The sequence below is a fragment of the Leucopleurus acutus genome (assembly GCF_964270905.1).
Source record: "Leucopleurus acutus genome assembly, chromosome: 14".
NCBI lineage: Eukaryota > Metazoa > Chordata > Mammalia > Artiodactyla > Delphinidae > Leucopleurus > Leucopleurus acutus.
Genome location: NC_139156.1, coordinates 45,515,075 through 45,534,864, shown reverse-complemented (window position 1 = coordinate 45,534,864; position 19,790 = coordinate 45,515,075). Strand labels below are relative to the sequence as shown.

Sequence of the window (19,790 nt, the reverse complement as noted above, 5' to 3'; positions counted from 1 at the left end):
GCTTTGTAATACTTTTTTCCCTACAACCTCCTGTGCCTCGTTTGTAAATTGAAGAATCAGTACCTAGAACTTGTCTTTTTTTTTATATTTTAGACTAAGTTCTTAATAATTATGCCTTTATTGAATCAACTTTTAAAATGAAATGTAGCTGTTGTCTACCTTACATCAATGAAAACTTTGTGAAAAAGAAAAACTGTACCCAGATCTAGAAATTCTCCATAATGTATTTCAGAAACCTTATTTTTTAGCTATTGGGTTGGCCAAAAAGTTCATTTCACAGAAAAATCCGAACGAACTTTTTGGCCAACCCAATATTTAGTCTTACTTGAAAATTATGGTTTAGAAAATATCTTTATTGTGTTAACTCCAGTAATATTTAGCTTTTAAAATTGTTTTTGAATTAACCATTATCAGAACAACATGGGAAATACTTTCCTGGGAATTCCCTGGTGGTCCAGTGTTTAGGACTCTGCACTTCGACTGCATCAGGCACAAGTTCCATCCCTGGCCAGGGAACTAAGATCCCGCAAGCTGTGTGGCATGGCCAAAAAGAAAAAAAAAAAAAAGCTTTCCTTTCTAAAGTTAAATTTTATCCTAAACTATATACATAATGCTTTATACCTGATGAAATCTAAATGATTGTTCTATTATGAAAAGGGGTGTTGCATACATACACATAGGTGCATACATATATTCAATGCCAGTGCCTCCCTAAGTAAGGCACACTCTCTTGGTTTAAACAAGACTTTCATGTGGTTTTAGTAATGCTGGTAGCATAGTTTTTGTTTCTTATTAATGTAATTTGGAAAATGTAGCATAAACTTAAAATGGCAAGGACCTGTTTTTAAAATGTCCTTTAATATTTACACATCTTGTGCCTATGAAAGAGCCTATCAAAACATCCAACTATTTTTGTAAAACAAGGTAAATCTTATTATGTTTCTGAAGTTTTTGTGTTTTAGTACTGATGGAATTGAATTTAGGATATGGGAACATCTTCAGTGTTTTTACCTCATTACTTTCAGAGTTTAACATTTATTATTGCTGTAACTTTTTGACAGGTTCAGATAACAGTTCAGCACTGTTATTCTGTTAATAAGTAAGCTACTTGAATGAAAGTTATAGAGTCTGAGAAATTGTTGCCTCTTTTAAGAAAGAACAAATGTTTCTGCAGCTTGACATGAAAACGTCTTTGGGAGCGAACTTTCTTTCCCTCAGCCATTGCTTAGACTCCCTGATCTGAGGTTCAGGGGCGTTTAGAACATTCAGGCTGTGAGCTAGCAGTCTCTTGAGGCTTGTCCCCACCACAGGAGCGGAATCTGTCTGTGGCTGCTATGGATGAGAGTGGGTTGAGGTGATGGCTGTGCAGTGTCATTCAAACCTGACGACAGCGCCAGGCCGCTAGAGCCACGTGCTCTGACTAGACACATAGATACATACCAGGACAAGTGGGGTCCTGGCAGGATGCTTTCAGGAAACAACATACTGATCATTACAGACCTAGCAGTTTTAGCACACTAAGGGACCCCCTTGTGTCCTGGGTTACCGTGTACTTTTTTTTTTTTGCGGTATGCGGGCCTCTCACTGTTGTGGCCTCTCCCTTTGCGGAGCACAGGCTCCGGACGCGCAGGCTCAGCGGCCGTGGCTCACGGGCCCAGCCGCTCCGCGGCATGTGGGATCTTCCCAGACCGGGGCACGAACCCATGTCCCCTGCATCAGCAGGCGGACTCTCAACCACTGCGCCACCAGGGAAGCCCTACCGTGTACTTTTAATTGCCTATCTTCACGTCAAGAAACAATTCTAAGAAGAATCAGCCTTTATATAAAACCAGAAAGAAAAAAAGGGATTCACTTCTAATTTCTAACATATGTTCCCCAATTGTGTGTGTGTTTGTTTTTTTAATCTAAAGTAAGTGGAATTTACATTGCTTTTTAATTATTGATTGTTGGAGCCAATATTGGAAAATATAGGGAGTGGAAGGTGTAAAGTGAAAATAGTTATAGATAATTATGTCATACAGTCAACAAATATACTCTCTAGTGACACAGGAAAAACCTCATGTATTTGGTTAAACCTTGTCTTTGTACATAACAACATAATCATTTCATTTCTTTCATATTAATACAACATAGAAAATGCTGTATTAACTAAAAAGACCAGAAACTTATCTGAAGAATGTAATATATATGTATTGTCTGCATAGGATTGTTGTTCAAATTCAGCACCTTATATCCTGACAGTGTACCAAGATGCATTAAACTTGATATAAATTGAAAGCTTGTTTATCAATTTTTCCATTTGTAGTTCCTATGGAAGATCCACTTAGGGAGATGGCTGAGTACATGGATTCCAGTCGAGATGAGGTCTGGGAGAAGACCTCCTGCAACAAACAAGTTACATTTCTGGTATACCGAGAAGGAGATCAGTTGAATTTCTTTCGTGTAGTAGACAGGGGAGATGGCACTTTAACACCATTATCTGAATCTTTAAGGTAAATAGGTTTTCATTTGCATGTCTCACTTAGAAAAGGAGAACATTGTATGATACACCCATAAACCTTATGTTTACCTTGTGTTGTCAAAATAATCTTATGATATTCACAAGACTAAATTTTATTCATTCTCCCCTTTTCCACCACCCCACCTCAATTATATAATTCTGAAATTGTCCTTCGTATGATTGATACGAGTAATTTCTAAAACTGAAATTCCTTTATGGAATAGGATTTTTTGTAAAAAATATTTATTTATTTCTGTCACTTTATGAAAGTCTAAGATGCCTACTAGATTATAGAGTCTTGTTACAATAGTGTGTTATTATACAACTGTGGCATAATAGAAAGGGTTAAGCCTAAAGTTGCTCTTTTTTTCCAAAATTTAACTCAGCTGCTTAAAGATGGATAAATCTGTTTACTTCTCTAGTCTTGTTTTCCTACTGTATAAAAGGAGGAGGGGAAATTCCCTGGCGGTCCAGTGGTTAGGACTCCGCGCTCTCACTGCCAAGGGGCTGGATTCAGTCCCTGGTCGAGAAACTAAGATCCCACAAGCTGCACAGTGAGCCCCCGCCCAAATAAATAAATAAAAAATAACAAGACACATAATCCTTAAAAGAAAAGAGGAAGAGGAGTTGTTATATTCTAAAATCAGAAGGAAACAACTTAAAGGTACTTAGCTAGGCAATAGAACACTTAGTAAATTGGACAAGGTAACCTTCAAGTTTCTGTGCACTCTGCCTTACTATGATTCTTTACCTCCTTTCACTTTAAAACATTTACTAAAAATTTACTGAACTTTTATAGTCAGTCTTTACACTAGGCACTAGGTTATAAAGATTATATTCCCTCCCTTCATGGAGCATGCAATCTGCTATAAATAGTATCTATAATATAATTTTGGCAGTTGTTATAAAAAGACATCAACATCTCTGGAAAAGCAGATAAGAAGGCCTTCATTTTGCCTGAAAGGCGGGGAGTTAGGGACAACCTCTGAGAAAAAGTGACCTTAAAAGAGGAGTAGGACAGGCAGACAAAGGAAGGAAAGGTATTACAGATAACTAAATTTAATTCCACAGCATAAAAACCTAGTTGCAATACCGTTCATACAAAAAGTAACTTGTAGTCTGGAAATAAGTTTCTATGCGTTGGGAGTCTAGGCACGGTTTAGCCAGGTGCTCTGCTCAGGTTCCCACAAAGCTGCAGTCAAGGTGTTGGCAAAGTTGTACTCCTGCCTGGAGGCTTGATTGGGGAAGAGAATCTACTTTTAAGCTCATTCACTTTGCTGGCATAATTCATTTCCTGACAGTCATATGACTGAGGGCCCTGGTTCTTTTACTGGCTATTGGGTAGAAGCGTCCCTCAGTTCTCTTTTGATTAACTCAAAATCAACTGATTTGGGGCCTAATTTACATCTGAAAATCCCTTTACTTTTGCCATATTCTGTTGGATAGAAGCAAGTCATAGGTCATGCCCAAACTCAAGGCTAGGAGAGTATACAGGGAGTGAGCACCAGGAATTGGGAATCCTGGGGATTCCTTTAGGATTCTGCCTCACCTCAGAGTGTTATGTGGAAGAGAGATTATACTCATTCTTTGGGGCCAGAGAGCAGATGTGACAAATGGGCGTTGACTGTTGACTCTACGTGTCAGGCTCTGGTTAGCATTGCTAACATGCCTTAAACATATGGGCTAGAAGTAGAGAAGAGGGACCAGTGAGGGCTGCAGCTTTAATCCAGGGTCTCTCACTTAGACCATGAGTAGAATTTCTTTATACCAGTCTCTCCATGTGCTAGTTAGCTGTTGTTTTGGTTTTCTTCCTTAGGAAATCCTCTTTTGGCTCTCCTTTCCTAAGGGAGAAAATCTAAGCTCTGTAGCTTAGCATGGAAGGCCCTTCAAAACCTGTTATCATCATTTTTACAGGTCTCTTTAATTATGCCATGTATTTTTACATCTTTTTTCCTTTGCTTAAAACATCATTTACTCCTTTTACCCCAGTTTTTCCCCAGTCAACTTCTATTTGTGTTTAAGACATAATGCAAATGTTGTTATGGATTTCAGTTAAAATTGTATTATTATTGTTCCTCTTAAGATATTTTTTATTTTTCTTTTCCTTTCTATTCACTTACCAGAATTGGAGAAGGGATAGGGTGGATGAGGAAGCAGAGCAGAAAACCTTTTCTGGGCGTACCTTATCCTGCCTATTCTAGGAGAGGCTTTCTCACTCCACAATAGAGGGCAGCAAACTTTTTCTGTAAAGGGCCAGATAGTAACTATTTTAGGGTTTCCAGGCTAAGAGATACAACTAAGGATACCATGTAAGTACTTATATAACAAGAGGAAACAAATTTTCCCAAAAGTTTTACAGACAAAATTCAAAATATAAGAAGAATAGTGTGTGTATGTGTGTGTGTGTGTGTGTGTGTGTGTGTGCGCGCGCGCGTGTGCACACATGCGTGTGTGTGTGTAATTCAGGTCTACTGACGAGAAGAATGGAATTCTTTTGTGTGGGAGTAATAGTTTAGTTAAGGTGTTGAAAGCTAGTTTTGCCTATCAAATTTGCAGAATCAGTTGTAAAAGTTCACTTGTTAATATTGATCTGGAATGAGATTTTTTGTACGTTATATTTGAAAATTTCATTTCACACAGATAGGTACTTGCCAGATAATGAGAGCAGTCCATGAGCATATGATTTTAATTGAGCATATTCATCACTTGGAAGGCATTTATAGAATTCTGTTAGAGTCTTCCCTTGCTGTTTGCCTTTAGCATTTCATTATGTTGCAGATCAGTCACTTCCAATTGAACATAGGTGGAGCTTCTCAATTGCACATTTAAATAGATTTTGAAATACACAGATTTCATTTAACTTGCAGTGAGGTATGAAAACGCTGCTGGGAGTGTAATTTGAGTTTGGAAAGTATGACTGCTGCAAATTTGTGTGGGAATGGAGATCTTGCTTTGTTTTTAACTTTTGAAAGCATGATATTACATGTGGTTCCAAGTAATGCTAGTTGTCAGTATGACATTACTGCAGTGTAAGTTTCTCATGTAAGTACTGTTTTGGCTTGTAATTTTAGGTGGAATTCACTAAGGAACATTATCAAGTACACAGCACAAACTAATTTCCAAAGGCATTCTGCATTGGATGTTTGTGGTTGCGAGTGGTTCTTCTCATTCAGAAAAATTCAGTGTCAGCCCTGAGCTGAAAAAAATCATAATAAAGCTGCTACTGCCAAGCCATTGAACTAATGGTTAAGTCCATGAGACAAATGAAGTCTACCATTGACACTGTTAGTTCAGTAATACATGATAGATTGAAATATTTACTGCAGGATTACCTGCTGATGAATAACACGATGAGTAACCATAGGTTTTAAGCACCTTACATTTCATTAGCTTTGTAAATTTGTCCTAAAAAATCTTGTTTTTTCTGTTCCACACATATTTTTGCTTCATCACGTGTAGATTTTTTTTTTTTTTTGCGGTACGCAGGGCTCTCACTGTTGTGGCCTCTCCCATTGCGGAGCACAGGCTCCGGACGCGCAGGCTCAGCGGCCATGGCTCACGGGCCCAGCCGCTCCGCGGCACGTGGGATCTTCCCAGACCAGGGCACGAACCCGTGTCCCCTGCATCAGCAGGCGGACTCTCAACCACTCTCAACCACATACAATTTCTTATGCATCTATTCAACTCTGCCATTGTAGTGTAAGAGCAGTACGCAGTGCATGCAATATGTGATCAAGTGAGTGTGGCTGTGTTCCAGCAAAACTTTATTGGACACAAATGTGAATTTCACATAATTTTCACATTATGAAATATTATTATTTTGATTTTTTTCAACTATCTAAAAGTGTAAAAACCATTCTTAGCTTGTGGGCCAATCAAAAATAAGTGGTGGGGGCTTCCCTGGTGGCACAGTGGTTAAGAACCCGCCTGCCAATGCAGGGGACACGGGTTTGAGCCCTGGTCTGGGAAGATTCCACATGCTGTGGAGCAACTAAGCCCGTGCGGCACAACTACTGAGCCTGCGCTCTAGAGCCCACGAGCCACAACTACTGAGCCTGCGAGCCACAACTACTGAAGCGTGCATGCCCAGAGCCCGTGCTCTGCAACAAGAGAAGCCACCACAATGAGAAACCTGCGCACCACAACGAAGAGTAGCCCCCACTCGCTACAACTAGAGAAAGCCTGTGCACAGCAACAAAGACCCTACGCAGCCAAAAATAAATAAATAAAATAAATAAATTTATTAAGAAAAAAAAGTGATGGACTGAATTTGACCTTGGTCATAGTTTGCTGACTCTTGCTCTAAGAAGAAACAATTATTTGATTCATTCTGATACAAAATCTAGTATCAGTCATCATTTTTAGTCTCAAATCTTTTTAGTTAATTGGGCTACCTTACTGCTTTTTTAAGTGGGAAGAAATAAAAAGAAGCATTGCAACACTTAATTAAATGGTAACTTATCTGTGAAAGTCACATAAGGAGTTGGCTTCAGGGTGAATAATATTTTTGTTGGAATAGATATTACATTTGCCCATCTCTTATTCTTTTTTTTTTTTTTTGCGGTGCGCGGGCCTCTCACTGTGTGGCCTCTCCCATTGTGGAGCACAGGCTCTGGACACGCAGGCTCAGTGGCCGCGGCTCACGGGCCTAGCCACTTCGCGGTATGTGGGATCTTCCTGGACCGGGGCACGAACCCGTGTCCCCTGCATCGGCAGGTGGACTCTCAACCACTGCGCCACCAGGGAAGCCCCACACCTCTTATTCTTTAATCCTATTATTAGGTTAAAAGATTTAGGAAAAGTTAAATATAGCATTCAAGAAAATATTTAGAATATTTAAAAATAAAGAAAGGTATTCTTGGATTAAGTTTATAAATTACTGTGTTATCCTGGTCTAGTTACATTTTTACATTTAGAAAAAAATTGGGATTGGATTCTAACTGATCCCATGAATCTGTGCTTTGTGAGAGGAAACAGAATAATGTGGTATTTTGAAAAAATTAGGTGAATTTTTTTTAAACATATATATTTTTAATATTTATTTATTTATTTATTTGGTTGCACTGAGTCTTAGTTGCGGCATGGGAACTCTTAGTTGTGGCATGCATGTGGGATTTAGTTCCCTGACCAGGGATTGAACCTGGGCCCCCTGCATTGGGAGTGCAGAGTCTTAACCACTGTGCCACCAGGGAAGTCCCCAAATTAGGTGAATTTAAAAATGTTTTTTTATCCTCTAAAATGCAGCTCATGGAATATTTATCATGATTGTACTTTTTAACATACAAATACACACACACACACACACACACACACACTGGTCTCTATGGGAAAATAGTAAAGGACCAGTTTTTTATGACAGGAAGGTTGAGTCAGAAACCTCTTTTAGTATTCAATATGGATAAATTTAAAATTCCACGGGACATAACAGAGAAGTAGTTGAAGTTAAAGTATTATAAGGTGACCAAGAACAGAATATACTTGAGTCATTCCTTCCAACTCCAAGGGTGAACTGGCAAAAATCTTCACCTCAACCTTCCTTTTCAGGTATAGTTAAGTTCAAGATGAGAGCCTTCACATACTATAAATTCTGTTAATTAATTTGGATACATAAGTATGACGCAGTAAGGTCTACTGTTTGGTGCCTGGGGGAGCAACAGGAAGTAGTATAAAGAATAGATTTTGGAACCAGACAGAGGATTTGAATCTTAGGTGCACCATTTACTAGCTCTCTGGTCTTGAACAAAATCATTTAACCTCTCTCAACTGCAGGTTCTTCATTTATAAAATGGGATATAATATCATCTTATGTAGTTTTTGTGAGGATTAGAAATAATATGCGGAAAGTGCCTGGCAGAGTAGGCATTCAGTAAATGGTAGCAGTGTCAATTTAGTGTTGTGTCCATTGTGTCAATTTTCATATTATACTAGGCATCTATAATAGATCGAAATGATAGTCACGAGTCAAACACTAGGGACTGAATTGGCTATGGAGACCAATTTCCGCCATTCTTCCTCCTGATAACTGTGGCTGCTGTGCAATGTAATTAACCCATGATTTCAGAAGGTCACCAGTTTCACCATGTAAAGTTTAGGAATGGGGCTATCCACTCTCTACTTTACCTTTGTGTGGTGGTAGTATGTCCTTCAGAAGTGTTATGGAATATGCCCTATTAAGGTTATCTTAAATTGTTTCCATTTCTTACAACCATATAGAACAGGAAATCTTATTAATTCTCATACTACTTTAGCATAGATACAGTAAATTGGGCATGGTGACCAGTGCACATGTTTCTTATGCTCAATTGAAAATTTTAGTCATTCTTCAAATATGCTGAGGTTGTGTACCATTTTAATTTTCCCATTACTGAAAAAGCTGAATGAAATTTTAATTATGTTTGTGTTCAGTTCAGCAAACGTTTGTTAAATGTGTGCCAAGCATTGTGCCAGGTGCTAAGACTAGGAAGATGAACACAGCCTAATATATATTTTTTAAATTTATTTTTGTCTGTGTTAGGTCTTCACTGCTGCCTGCGGGCTTTCTCTAGTTGTGGTGAGCAGGGGCTACTCTTCACTGCAGTGCGCAGGCTTCTCATTGCGGTGGCTTATCTTGTTGTGGAGCACGGGCTCTAGGAGCATGGGCTTCAGTAGTTGTGGCACGCAGCCTCAGTAGTTGTGGTGCACAGGCTTAGTTGCTCCGCAGCATGTGGGATCTTCCCAGATCAGGGATCGAACCTGTGTCCCCTGCATTGGCAGGCGGATTCTTAACCACTGAGCCATCAGGGAAGTCCCAGGCCTAATATTAAGATCTGCTTTCAACTTGCTTACATATGGGGGAATAAGGGGGAAAGATAGACATATAAGAATAAATATGAGGATAGTATGATAGTGCCATTATATTATGGCATTATATTGTGGCATTATGTAGTCAAAGAGAAGGGGCTCCAAATAATAAATGTTAAGTTATGAATAAATGTTATTGTGATTGATCAGTAATTGGAATGTTTTACATGTTTACTAATTTGTGTCATGACTTGACCAAGGTGTCTTTTTTCATTTTAAAATCTGTGCTATTCTGTCTGGTTACATTTCCAAACATAAAAGATCTTCACTTATGGTATACTGACTTCAGAAAAGCTCAGCTGTACTAGATTTTCAATAATGCTAGATCATGATATTTATCCCATTTACTTTTTTTCTCATAAGAAATATATTTCTGAAATACATTTGCCTTGAATTTACATTGACAAGATGGATTTATCGTTTTATCATTAGCAACATCTATAGTTTATATTGCATTTAAAATATTTTTAGTCATTGGGCAGGTATAAGGTACATTTCGATAGTAATTATTATTTTCTTTGCAGTGGTGGTTCTGTGTATAATTTGCATACTGATGAAGATGAGGAAATTGAGCCTTCTCCTTCTGGGCAACAGATAATTGAAAATTCAATAACTATGAATAAGATGAAACTGCTGAAGGCTAAGATGGAGAACATGAATCTCAGCAAAAAGGTGAAGCTTGGCCAGGTCTTTCTCTAGTATATCCTTGCAGGGCTCACAGCATTGAGTCTGTTGGTAATTGTGGAAAAAAGATTTATAAACTATTATTCATTTCAAGTTTCTGGCCTCAGTTATTTATTGATATATTAAATGTAGTGAATTGATTTTTTTAGGCCAGCAATGTATTTAATGTGATAATACTGCACTCAAAATAATTCATGATTTAAAAAAATTTCATAGTTCTAGAGCTAAGAAAGATAATAAAAGATAGCCTAACCTTAATTTTGCAATAGTTACTTTTTAAAATGCTGTTAATATTTACTTATTATGGATATCTCCACTACCTGGATGTTGATAAGGAATGTTTAGCTTTACTAGATACTGTCAGTTTTCCAAAGTAATTGAATGAATTCTGTCCAATAGTGAATGAGAGTTGCAGTTTTCATGCATTCTTACCAGTATTTGATATGGTCCTTCTTTTTTATTTTTGTCGTTCTGGTTGGTTGTAGTGGCATTACATTATGTTTTTTTTTCTTAATAAATAAATAAATAAATTTATTTATTTTTGGCTGCGTTGGGTCTTCGTTGTTGCACGCGGGCTTTCTCTAGTTGTGGCGAGCGGAGCCTACTCGTCATTGAGGTGTGCGGGCTTCTTGTTGCGTGGCTTCTCTTGCTGCAGAGCACGGGCTCTAGGCGTGCAGGCTTCAGTAGTTGTGACATGCAGGCTCAGTAGTTGTGGCTCTTGGGCTCTAGAGCACAGGCTCAGTAGTTGTGGCGCACAGGCTTAGTTGCTCTGTGGCATGTGGGATCTTCCTGGACTAGGGCTCCAACTCGTGTCCTCTGCGTTGGCAGGCAGATTCTTAACCACTGCGCCACCAGGGAAGCCCTACATTATGGCTTTAATTTGCATTTCTCTGATCAATGAAGTTGAGCACCTTTCATATATTTATTGGGTATTTGGATATCCTTTTTTGTAAAATGCCTGTTCAGATCTTTGGCCCATTTTTAAAATTGGGCTGTATGTGTTTTGCGTATTGATTTTTTTGGAGATCTTTAATATTCTGGATATGTTTTTTGTCATATATATGTATCACCACTCTATTATTTTGCTTTTCACTCCATTAATAACTTTTTCTTTATTGAAATGTAATATGTACATAAAATAAAATTCACAAGTCTTTAATAGAGCTTGATGAATTTTTACATTTCTATACAGTCATGTAGGTATAACTCAAATTAAAATAGGTATAACTCAAAATTAAAATTTCTCTCCAGATTTCCTTGTAACCCTCCCCATCAATACCTGCCTTTTCCTACTCCCAGAAATAACTACTATTCTTACATGTGTCACCATGAATTAGTTTTTACTGTTTTTGAGCTTTGTATAAATTATATCATATATAATATACCTTTTTTTGGTCTGGTTTCTTTTGCTCAGCATAATACTTTTGCAGTTCATCCATGTTGTTGCATGTATCATTTCATTCTCTTTTACTGCTGTGTACTAATCCATTGTATGACTATACAGGCATACCTCGGAGATTTTGCAGATTCAGTTCCAGACCACCACAGTAAAGCGAATATCGCAATAAAGTGAGTCACACGAATTTTTTTGGTTTCCCAGTGCATATAAAATTTATGTTTACACTATACTGTAGTCCATTAAGTGTGCAATAGCATTATGTCTAAAAACAATGTGCATACCTTAATTAAAAATGCTTTATTGCTAAAAAATGTTAACCATAATCTGAGCCTTCCGTGAGTTGTAGTATTAACATCAAAGATTACTGATCACGGATCACCATACAAATAAAATAATAATGAAAAAGTCTGAAGTATTGCAAGAATTACCAACATGTGACCCAGAGACCCAAAGTGAGCAAATGCTGTTGGAAAAATGGCATCAATATAGACTTGCTCAACACAGGGTTGCAACAAACTTTCAATTTGTAAAAAATGCGGTTATCTGCAAAGTGCAATAAAATGAGGTATGCCTGTAATTCCTTTCTTCCTTCTTCTTTTGACATTTAGGTTGTTTCTAGTTTTTGGCTTTCATCAACAAAGCTGCTTTGAACATTCTTATACATGACTTTGGTGGACCCATGCACTCTTTTCTTTGGGGCATATAGCTAGGAATAGACTTGTAGAGTCATAGGGTAGGTATATGTGTAGCTTTAATTGTTTTGCTAAACAGTTTTGTGAAGTGTCTGAACCAGTTTACACTCGCATCAGAAACAGGAGAGTTCCTGTTTGTGTCACATCCTCACCAACACTTGACATTGTGAGTCTTTTTTATTTTATCCATTCTGGTGGATGTGTAGTGGTTTTAATTTACATTTCTCTGATGGAGAATAATGTTAAGCTTTTCATATGCTTATTCGCCATTAAGATATTGACTTTTGTACCAACAGTTTTTATATCATGTGAATCACACTGTCTAAGTACATCCGTTTTTTTTTTTAAGATACTGACTTTTGTCTAGTGCTTGTTCAAATATTTTGCTCATTTTTTAAATTGGGTTGTCTGCCTTTTGCTTACTGATTTGAAGGAATTTTTATATACTATGGATACAAGTTCTTTGACAGATACATGATTTATAGATATTCTAGCAGCTGCTATTTCACTTTCTTATTTTTTTAATGAATAAATATTCTTTATTTTAATGTATTTTAACTTAATAGTATTCCTTTTATGATTACTAGTTTTTATAAACTTTTAATGAAGTTTTTTCCTACCACACGGTTTTGAAGACACGCTCCTGTGTTTTTTATCCAAAAGCTGTATGATTTTTCTTTCTCATTTAGATTTACAATCCATCTGAAAAAAAAAAAAACCTCACAACTGTAAAAAACATATATAATGTAAAGTAGGATGAAGACAAGTTTTTTCCAGATGGAGTACAGTTGACCTAACTCTATTAAAAATAAAATCTTTTCCCCACAATCTTAAATGTTTACGTACCTAATAACAGAACATCAAAATGCATGAAGCAAAAGCTACAAAGAGAAATAGATAAATTCATAGTTATATTAGATTTCTAATATAACTCGCATTGTCAAAAATTGATAGGAAAGATAGAAAATCAGAAAGGATATAAGAAGACTCGATCAACTGTAAACCTATTTGTCCCTATTGACGTTTAAAGAAAGCTCCACCTAACAACAGCAGAATACACTTCTTTTTAAGTGCACCCAGAGCATTTACTAAGATAAAGTGTATTGTATGCTATCAAACAAGTCCCAATAAGTTTTAAAAGACTCAAATCATACAAAAAATGCTCTCTTCATAGTATGAGTATGTTTCGTGTTTGGTAATTGCAATCATTGTTGCTTTTGTTGTGGTCATCCATTTACAATGCTTGGTGTCAGTTTATTTATCTCTTGTAAAAAGAAAATACAGTGTGTGTGTGTGTGTGTGTGTGTGTGTGTGTGTGTGGAAAAAAAATGCTCTCTTATTACAATGGATAAAATTAGGAGTCAACAAAGATGTCTGGAAAATCTAATATTTTGGAAATAACACACTTCTAAGTAACTGATGGGTCGAAGAAGAAATCCAAAGGGAAATTAAAAAGTATTATACACTGAATAAAATTATTCTAATAATGTGGTGAATTTATTTTTTTTAAATATGAAATCAGTCTTAGAATGAACCATTTTTGGTTGTGGTGAATTTTACTTTTTATGTCTTTAGGTTAAATTTCCTAATATTTTATTTAGGATTTTTGTTCATCAGAGAAATTGGTCTTTAATTTTCCTTTCTTTTCCAACATACAGCAAGGTTGAAAGAATTTTACAGTGAACACCTGTTTATCCACCACCTAGATTCTATAATTAACATTACTAAATTTTTAATTATAGTAAAATAAATAAAACAAAATTTACCATCTTAATAATTTTTAAGTGTACATACAGTTCAGTAGTGTTAAGTACATTCACACTGTTGAGCAACCAATCTCCAGACTTCTTCATCTTGCAAATGGAAACTCTATACTCATTAAACAATTCCCTATTTCTCTACTCCCCCAGCCCCTGGCAACCACAATTCTACTCTCTGTTTTCTATGAATTTGACTTTCTTGAACCTCATATGAGTGAAATCCTACAGTATTTGTCTTTTTGTGACTTATTTCACTTAGCAATGTCCTCAAGGTTCATCCATGTTGTAGCTTATGTCACAATTTCAATACTTTTTAAGGTTGAGTAAATATGTATATACAACATTTTACTTAACCGTGCATCTGTCAATGGAGACATGTGTTGCTTACACCTTTTAGCTATTGTGAATAATGCTGTTATGAACAAGGGTATGCAAATATCTCTTTGAGACCCCACTTTAAATTCTTTCGGAAATTTACCCAGAATTTTAAGATCATATGGTAATTCTATTTTTAATTTTGGGGGGAACTGCCAAACTGTTTTCCATAGCTTCCAATTTCTTCATATCCTCACCAATACTTGTATTATTTTGTTGTTTTTTTTGCAGTACACGGGCCTCTCACCGTTGTGGCCTCTCCCGTTGCGGAGCACAGGCTCCGGACGCGCAGCCTCAGCGGCCATGGGTCACAGGCCCAGCCACTCCACGGCATGTGGGATCTTCCCAGACTGGGGCACGAACCCGTGTCCCCTGCATTGGCAGGCGGACTCTCAACCACTGCGCCACCAGGGAAGCCCCTGTTTTTTTTTTTAATAGTAGTCATCCTAATGGACATGAGGTCATAGTTGTACTTTTGATTTACAGTTTCCTAATAATTAATGATGTTGAGCATCTTTTCATGTTCTAGTTGGCCATTTGTATATCTTCTTTGGAGAAATATCCATTCAAGTGCTTTACACATTTTTGAATCAGGTTATTGTTTTTGTTGTTGAGGTTTAAGAATTCTTTATATATTCTAGCTATTAGCCCTTTATGATATATATGATTTTCAAATATTTTCTCTTATTCTGTGTGTTGCCTTTTTACTCTGATGGTAGTATCCTTTGATACACAGAAGCTTTAAATTTTGATGTAGTCCAGTTTATCTGTTTTCTCTTTTGTTGCCCCTGCTTTTGATGTCATATCCAAGAAACCATTGCCAAATCCAATGTCATGAAGCTTTTCCTCCTGTTTTCTTCTAAGAATTTTATAGTTTTAGGTCTTTGATACATTTTTAAGTTAATTTTTGTATGTGGTGCAAGGTAAGGGTCCAACTTCGTTCTTTTGTATGAAGATATCCAATTTTCCCAACTCCATTTGTTGAAGAAATTGTTCTTTCCCCATTGAGTAGTCTTGGCATCTTGTTGAAAGTCATTTGACCATATATGTGAGGGTTTATTTCTGGGCTCTCTGTTGTAGTCCATTGGTCAATATGTTTGTCTTTATGTCAGTACCACACTATTTTGATTAGTGTGGTACTGACATAAGGACAGTACCACACCAACAGCTTTGTAATAAGCTTTGCAATAAGTTTTAGCTTTGCAATAAGTTTTGAAATCAGGAAGTGTGAGACCTGCAACTTTGTTCTTATGTGTCAATATTATTTTGAGTATTTGGGGTCCCTTGAGATCACTTACGAATTTTAGGATGGATTATTCTATTTCTTCAAAAATGCTATTGGGATTTTCACAGGGATTACATTAAATCTTTATATCAGTGTGACTCATTACTTACTTAGAAGCAAACCTCTAGTTTACAAACGTGGAATATTAGGTACCTTTTTCTAAGATATAAATTTGTTTATTTATTTATTTTTGGCTGCGTTCGGTCTTCATTGCTGCCTGCAGGCTTTCTCTAGTTGTGGCGAGCGGGGGTTACTCTTCGCTGTGCCACGCGGTCTTCTTATTGCGGTGGCTTCTCTTGTTGCAGAGCACGGGCTCTAGACTTGAGGGCTTCAGTAGATGTGGCACGTAGGCTCGGTAGTTATGGCTCTTGGGCTGGAGAGCACAGGCTCAGTAGTTGGGGCGCATGGGCTTAGTTGTTCCGCGGCATGTGGGATCTTCCCAGACCAGGGCTTGAACCTGTGTCCCCGGCATTGGCAGGCAGATTCTTAACCACTGCGCCACCAAGGAAGTCCCATTATGTACCTTTTTATTACTGACTTGTAGTTTAATATCACTGTGGTCAGGGAACATACTCTAAATGATTTCAAGCCTTTGAAATTAGTTGAGGTTTGACTTGTGACTAAGCATATTAATAAATGCCACTTACACACTTGGAAAGACTGTGTAATCTGTCCATATATATAGTGTTCTGTATATATCAATTAGATAAGTTATTTGTGTTGTTCTGGTTTTCTAATTTTTGTGTGTGTCTGTTTTCCATCAGTTATTCAGAGAAGTGTATTAAAAATCTCCCTTTCTGGTAGTGGATTTGTGTGTTTCTCCTTTTAAGAAGTTTATTTTTGCTTTATGTATTTTGAAACTCTGTCAAACTAGATCTAGTACAGATTTTATGATATCCAAGGAATTGTGATATCTTTCTTGTAGTTTATATTATTATAAAAATTATTAATTATCATTATAAAAACGTTTTTATTTATGCCTTGTAATGCACTTGTCTTACTAGTATAAGCTACTTTGTTATTAGTATAGCTGAGCTAGCTTTATTTTGTTTTATGTTTCTATTATATTTCTACTCTGTTACTTTCACTCTATGTTCCTATATTTAAGAATTGTCTCTTGTAGTCAGTACATGGTTAGTTTTATTATTTTTTAATCTAAACTGACAGGCTTAAGATTTTCATCTATTACATTTAGTATAATTACCGATACATGTGGATTTTTATCATCTTACTATTTTCTATTTAACCACCTGTTTTATGTTTCTTTTTCTCTCCTTTTTTGTCCTTTTTTAGATTAGTCTATTTTTTGTTATTCAGTTTTTTTTTTTTTTTTTTTTTTTTTTTTGCGGTATGCGGGCCTCTCACTGTTGTGGCCTCTCCCGTTGCGGAGCACAGGCTCTGGATGAGCAGGCTCAGCGGCCATGGCTCACGGGCCCAGCCGCTCCGCGGCATGTGGGATCTTCCTGGACTGGGGCACGAACCCGTGTCCCCTGCATCGGCAGGCGGACTCTCAACCACTGCGCCATCAGGGAAGCCCCGTTATTCAGTTTTTATCCTCTACTACTTTGTTAGCAATTTACTATTATACTAGCTTTGTCAAATAGTTACTCTAGAGATTATTTGTACATTCTTGATTACTTATAGTCTAATAAAAATGATTTTTACCACTTTGCTTTTAATGCCAGAATCTTAGAACACTAACTCCATTTATACATCCAAACACCTTTGGTGTCATTGTCATGCATTTTAATTTCACATATATTTTGAGCCCCTCAAATTGTTTTATATTGCTAATATTATTTATATTTACCCGTATATTTACCTTTTCTGTTGCTCTTTATTCTTTCCTGCAATTACTTGCTTCCTTTAAAGATTATTTACCTCCCATCTGAATCTTTTAGTGTTTCTTTTAATTTAGGTCTCCTGGCAATTAAGTCTCTTAGATTTTGTCTGAACACTTATTTTACCTTTTTTACTTTGAAAAATGTTCAGTCCTTCAGAAATGTTATACTTGTGAACAACCATGAAAATTTTACCTAGATTCACCAGTTAGCATTTTTCCACATTTGTTTTCTTTCCCTGTTTCTTTTACCTGATCCATTTGGGAGTTAGTTGCAGATATAGTAACATTTCCCCCTAAATATTTAATTCAGTATATAACTCCTAAGAACAGAGCCTTCTCCCACATAACCACAATGTAGTTACCACACACATAATTTATCACTGATACACATTACTTCATCCATATTCACATTTCTCCATGTCTCAATAATGTATTTGATAGCATTTTGTTTTATTTTGATTTTTCTTTCTGTTTTCAATCTGGGATCCAATCAAGAATCATGCATTGTTGTATTTAGTTGTGATGCTTTCTTGGTCTGCTTTTATACAGAACTATTTCTTAGCCTTTTTTGCACATTCATGTCAGATATTTTTGAGGTGTAGGCCAATTTTGTAGAATATCCTCAGTTTGAGTTTGTCTTATTGCTTCATCATGATTAGATGCAGGTCAAACATTTTTGGCAGGATATTATGTAGATGACATATTCTTTTCAGTTCAGCTCATCAGGGAGAACTTAATGTCAATTTGTAGTATTTTCATTAATTTTTAAAAGAAATTTTGCATTTTTAGTTGATAGTTTATCCAAGAGTAGTTTGAGTTTGAAAAACTCCTGGCGAGAGAGGCTTTTTAATTTTTTAAAATTTCTCTTTTTATTGCATAGAAATCAGAGAATGTTATTTCCATATCTGCTTAATAGAATTTGATTATTTGTGATCTAATATCACTCTTTATGACTGTCCTGTGTATACTTAAGAAAATGGCTCATTCTCTGTTATCAGGGTAAAAGTTTGATATCTGTCTGAAAGATTTGACGTTATTAAATCGTCCTCTATTTCCTTATTTTTTTTTAGCTTGCTCTCTCTTAGAATGAGAATAGTGATATGTGAAAGTCTGTAATTATTAGTGGGTTTCTGTGTATTTTTCTTTTCATCTCCCATAGTTTTTGCTTTAAGAAGGTGGTTGTGTGATTTAGTGCATAAATATTAATAACTGTTGTATTTTCATTATACTGCTAATTCTAGATGTTATAAAATGTTTCATCTCTGACCTTCAGCTTGAATTTTCCTTGCCTGATATCAGGCCCATAACCCTTGATATCTTATTGTTTTAATTTGCTTTGTGTACTGTTTCTCATGTCTTTTTTTATTAACTTTTGATTTACTTTGTTTTAGGAAGATGTTTTATATACAGCATAGAGTTGTTTTTTGCTTAGTGAACCAATTTGAAATTAAAAAAAATATACCACTTAATCACATTCACATTTATTGGTATGACTTTTATATTTGGTCTTTTTTTAAAAAATAAATTTATTTATTTATTTATTTACTTATGGCTGTGTCGGGTCTTCGTTGCTGCGTGTGGGCTTTCTCTAGTTGTGGCAAGTGGGTGCTACTCTTCATTGCGGTGCGCGGGCTTCTCATTGTGGTGCGTGGGCTTCTCATTGCGGTGGCTTCTCTTGTTGTGGAGCACGGGCTCTAGGTGTGTGGGCTTCAGTAGTTGTGGCACGTGGGCTCAGTAGTTGTGGCACGTGGGCTGTAGAGCACAGGCTCAGTAGTTGTGGCTCACGGGCTTCGCTGCTCTGAGGCATGTGGGATCTTCCCGGGCCAGGACTCAAACCCGTGTCCCCTGCATTGGCAGGCAGATTCTTAACCACTGAGCCACCAGGGACGTCCCTATATTTGGTCCTTAATGTCTTATTATTTTGTTATATTTACAGTTTCTTTATGGCCTGTTTTGTGTGTGTATGGGTATGTGAGTGTGTGCTTTTTGGTACTTCAGAAGGCTTTTATTTTTTGTTCTATTGTTTAACTTTATAGTAATATCTTTTATCATGTCCTTATTCTGCCTTTTCCATACTTGTCTTCTCTTTTATTTTTAAAAGATATCTTTTGACTCCTACTTATTAAGTTATAATCAATGAACTTATTTTACTTTCTCTCATCTTTCTTCTTCCATTTTTAATATTTGCATTATTTCTGCTTTTTAAGATAGTATAACATTTACAAATCATTTTTCTAATCTTGTCCCCACTCTTAGTTTTAGGTCTTTAATTAAATATATTACATGCTTACTATCAGTCTTTTTACTGAAGTTTACCCGTGCTTCTTCTTCTTCTTCTTCTTCTTTTTTTTTTTTTTGTGGTACGTGGGCCTCTCTCTGTTGCGGCCTCTCCCGCTGCGGAGCACAAGCTCC

The 19,790-nt window shown here is 36.5% G+C and overlaps 1 protein-coding gene across 2 annotated transcripts in view; it reads left to right on the top strand.

The window, feature by feature from the left end:
* ZFAND4 (zinc finger AN1-type containing 4) overlaps positions 1-19,790 on the top strand; it is a gene marked incomplete at both ends in the record, with an annotated part of 56,351 nt that overhangs the window by 27,905 nt on the left and 8,656 nt on the right. Inside the window, 2 exons of one of the 2 annotated variants that reach the window (XM_082854087.1) lie at positions 2,306-2,492; positions 9,865-10,012. In XM_082854087.1, coding sequence (XP_082710213.1) covers positions 2,306-2,492; positions 9,865-10,012 — 335 coding nt within the window. Of the gene's footprint in view, positions 1-2,278; positions 2,493-9,864; positions 10,013-19,790 lie in introns of both variants that reach the window. The other variant, XM_082854088.1, reaches the window with a different exon arrangement.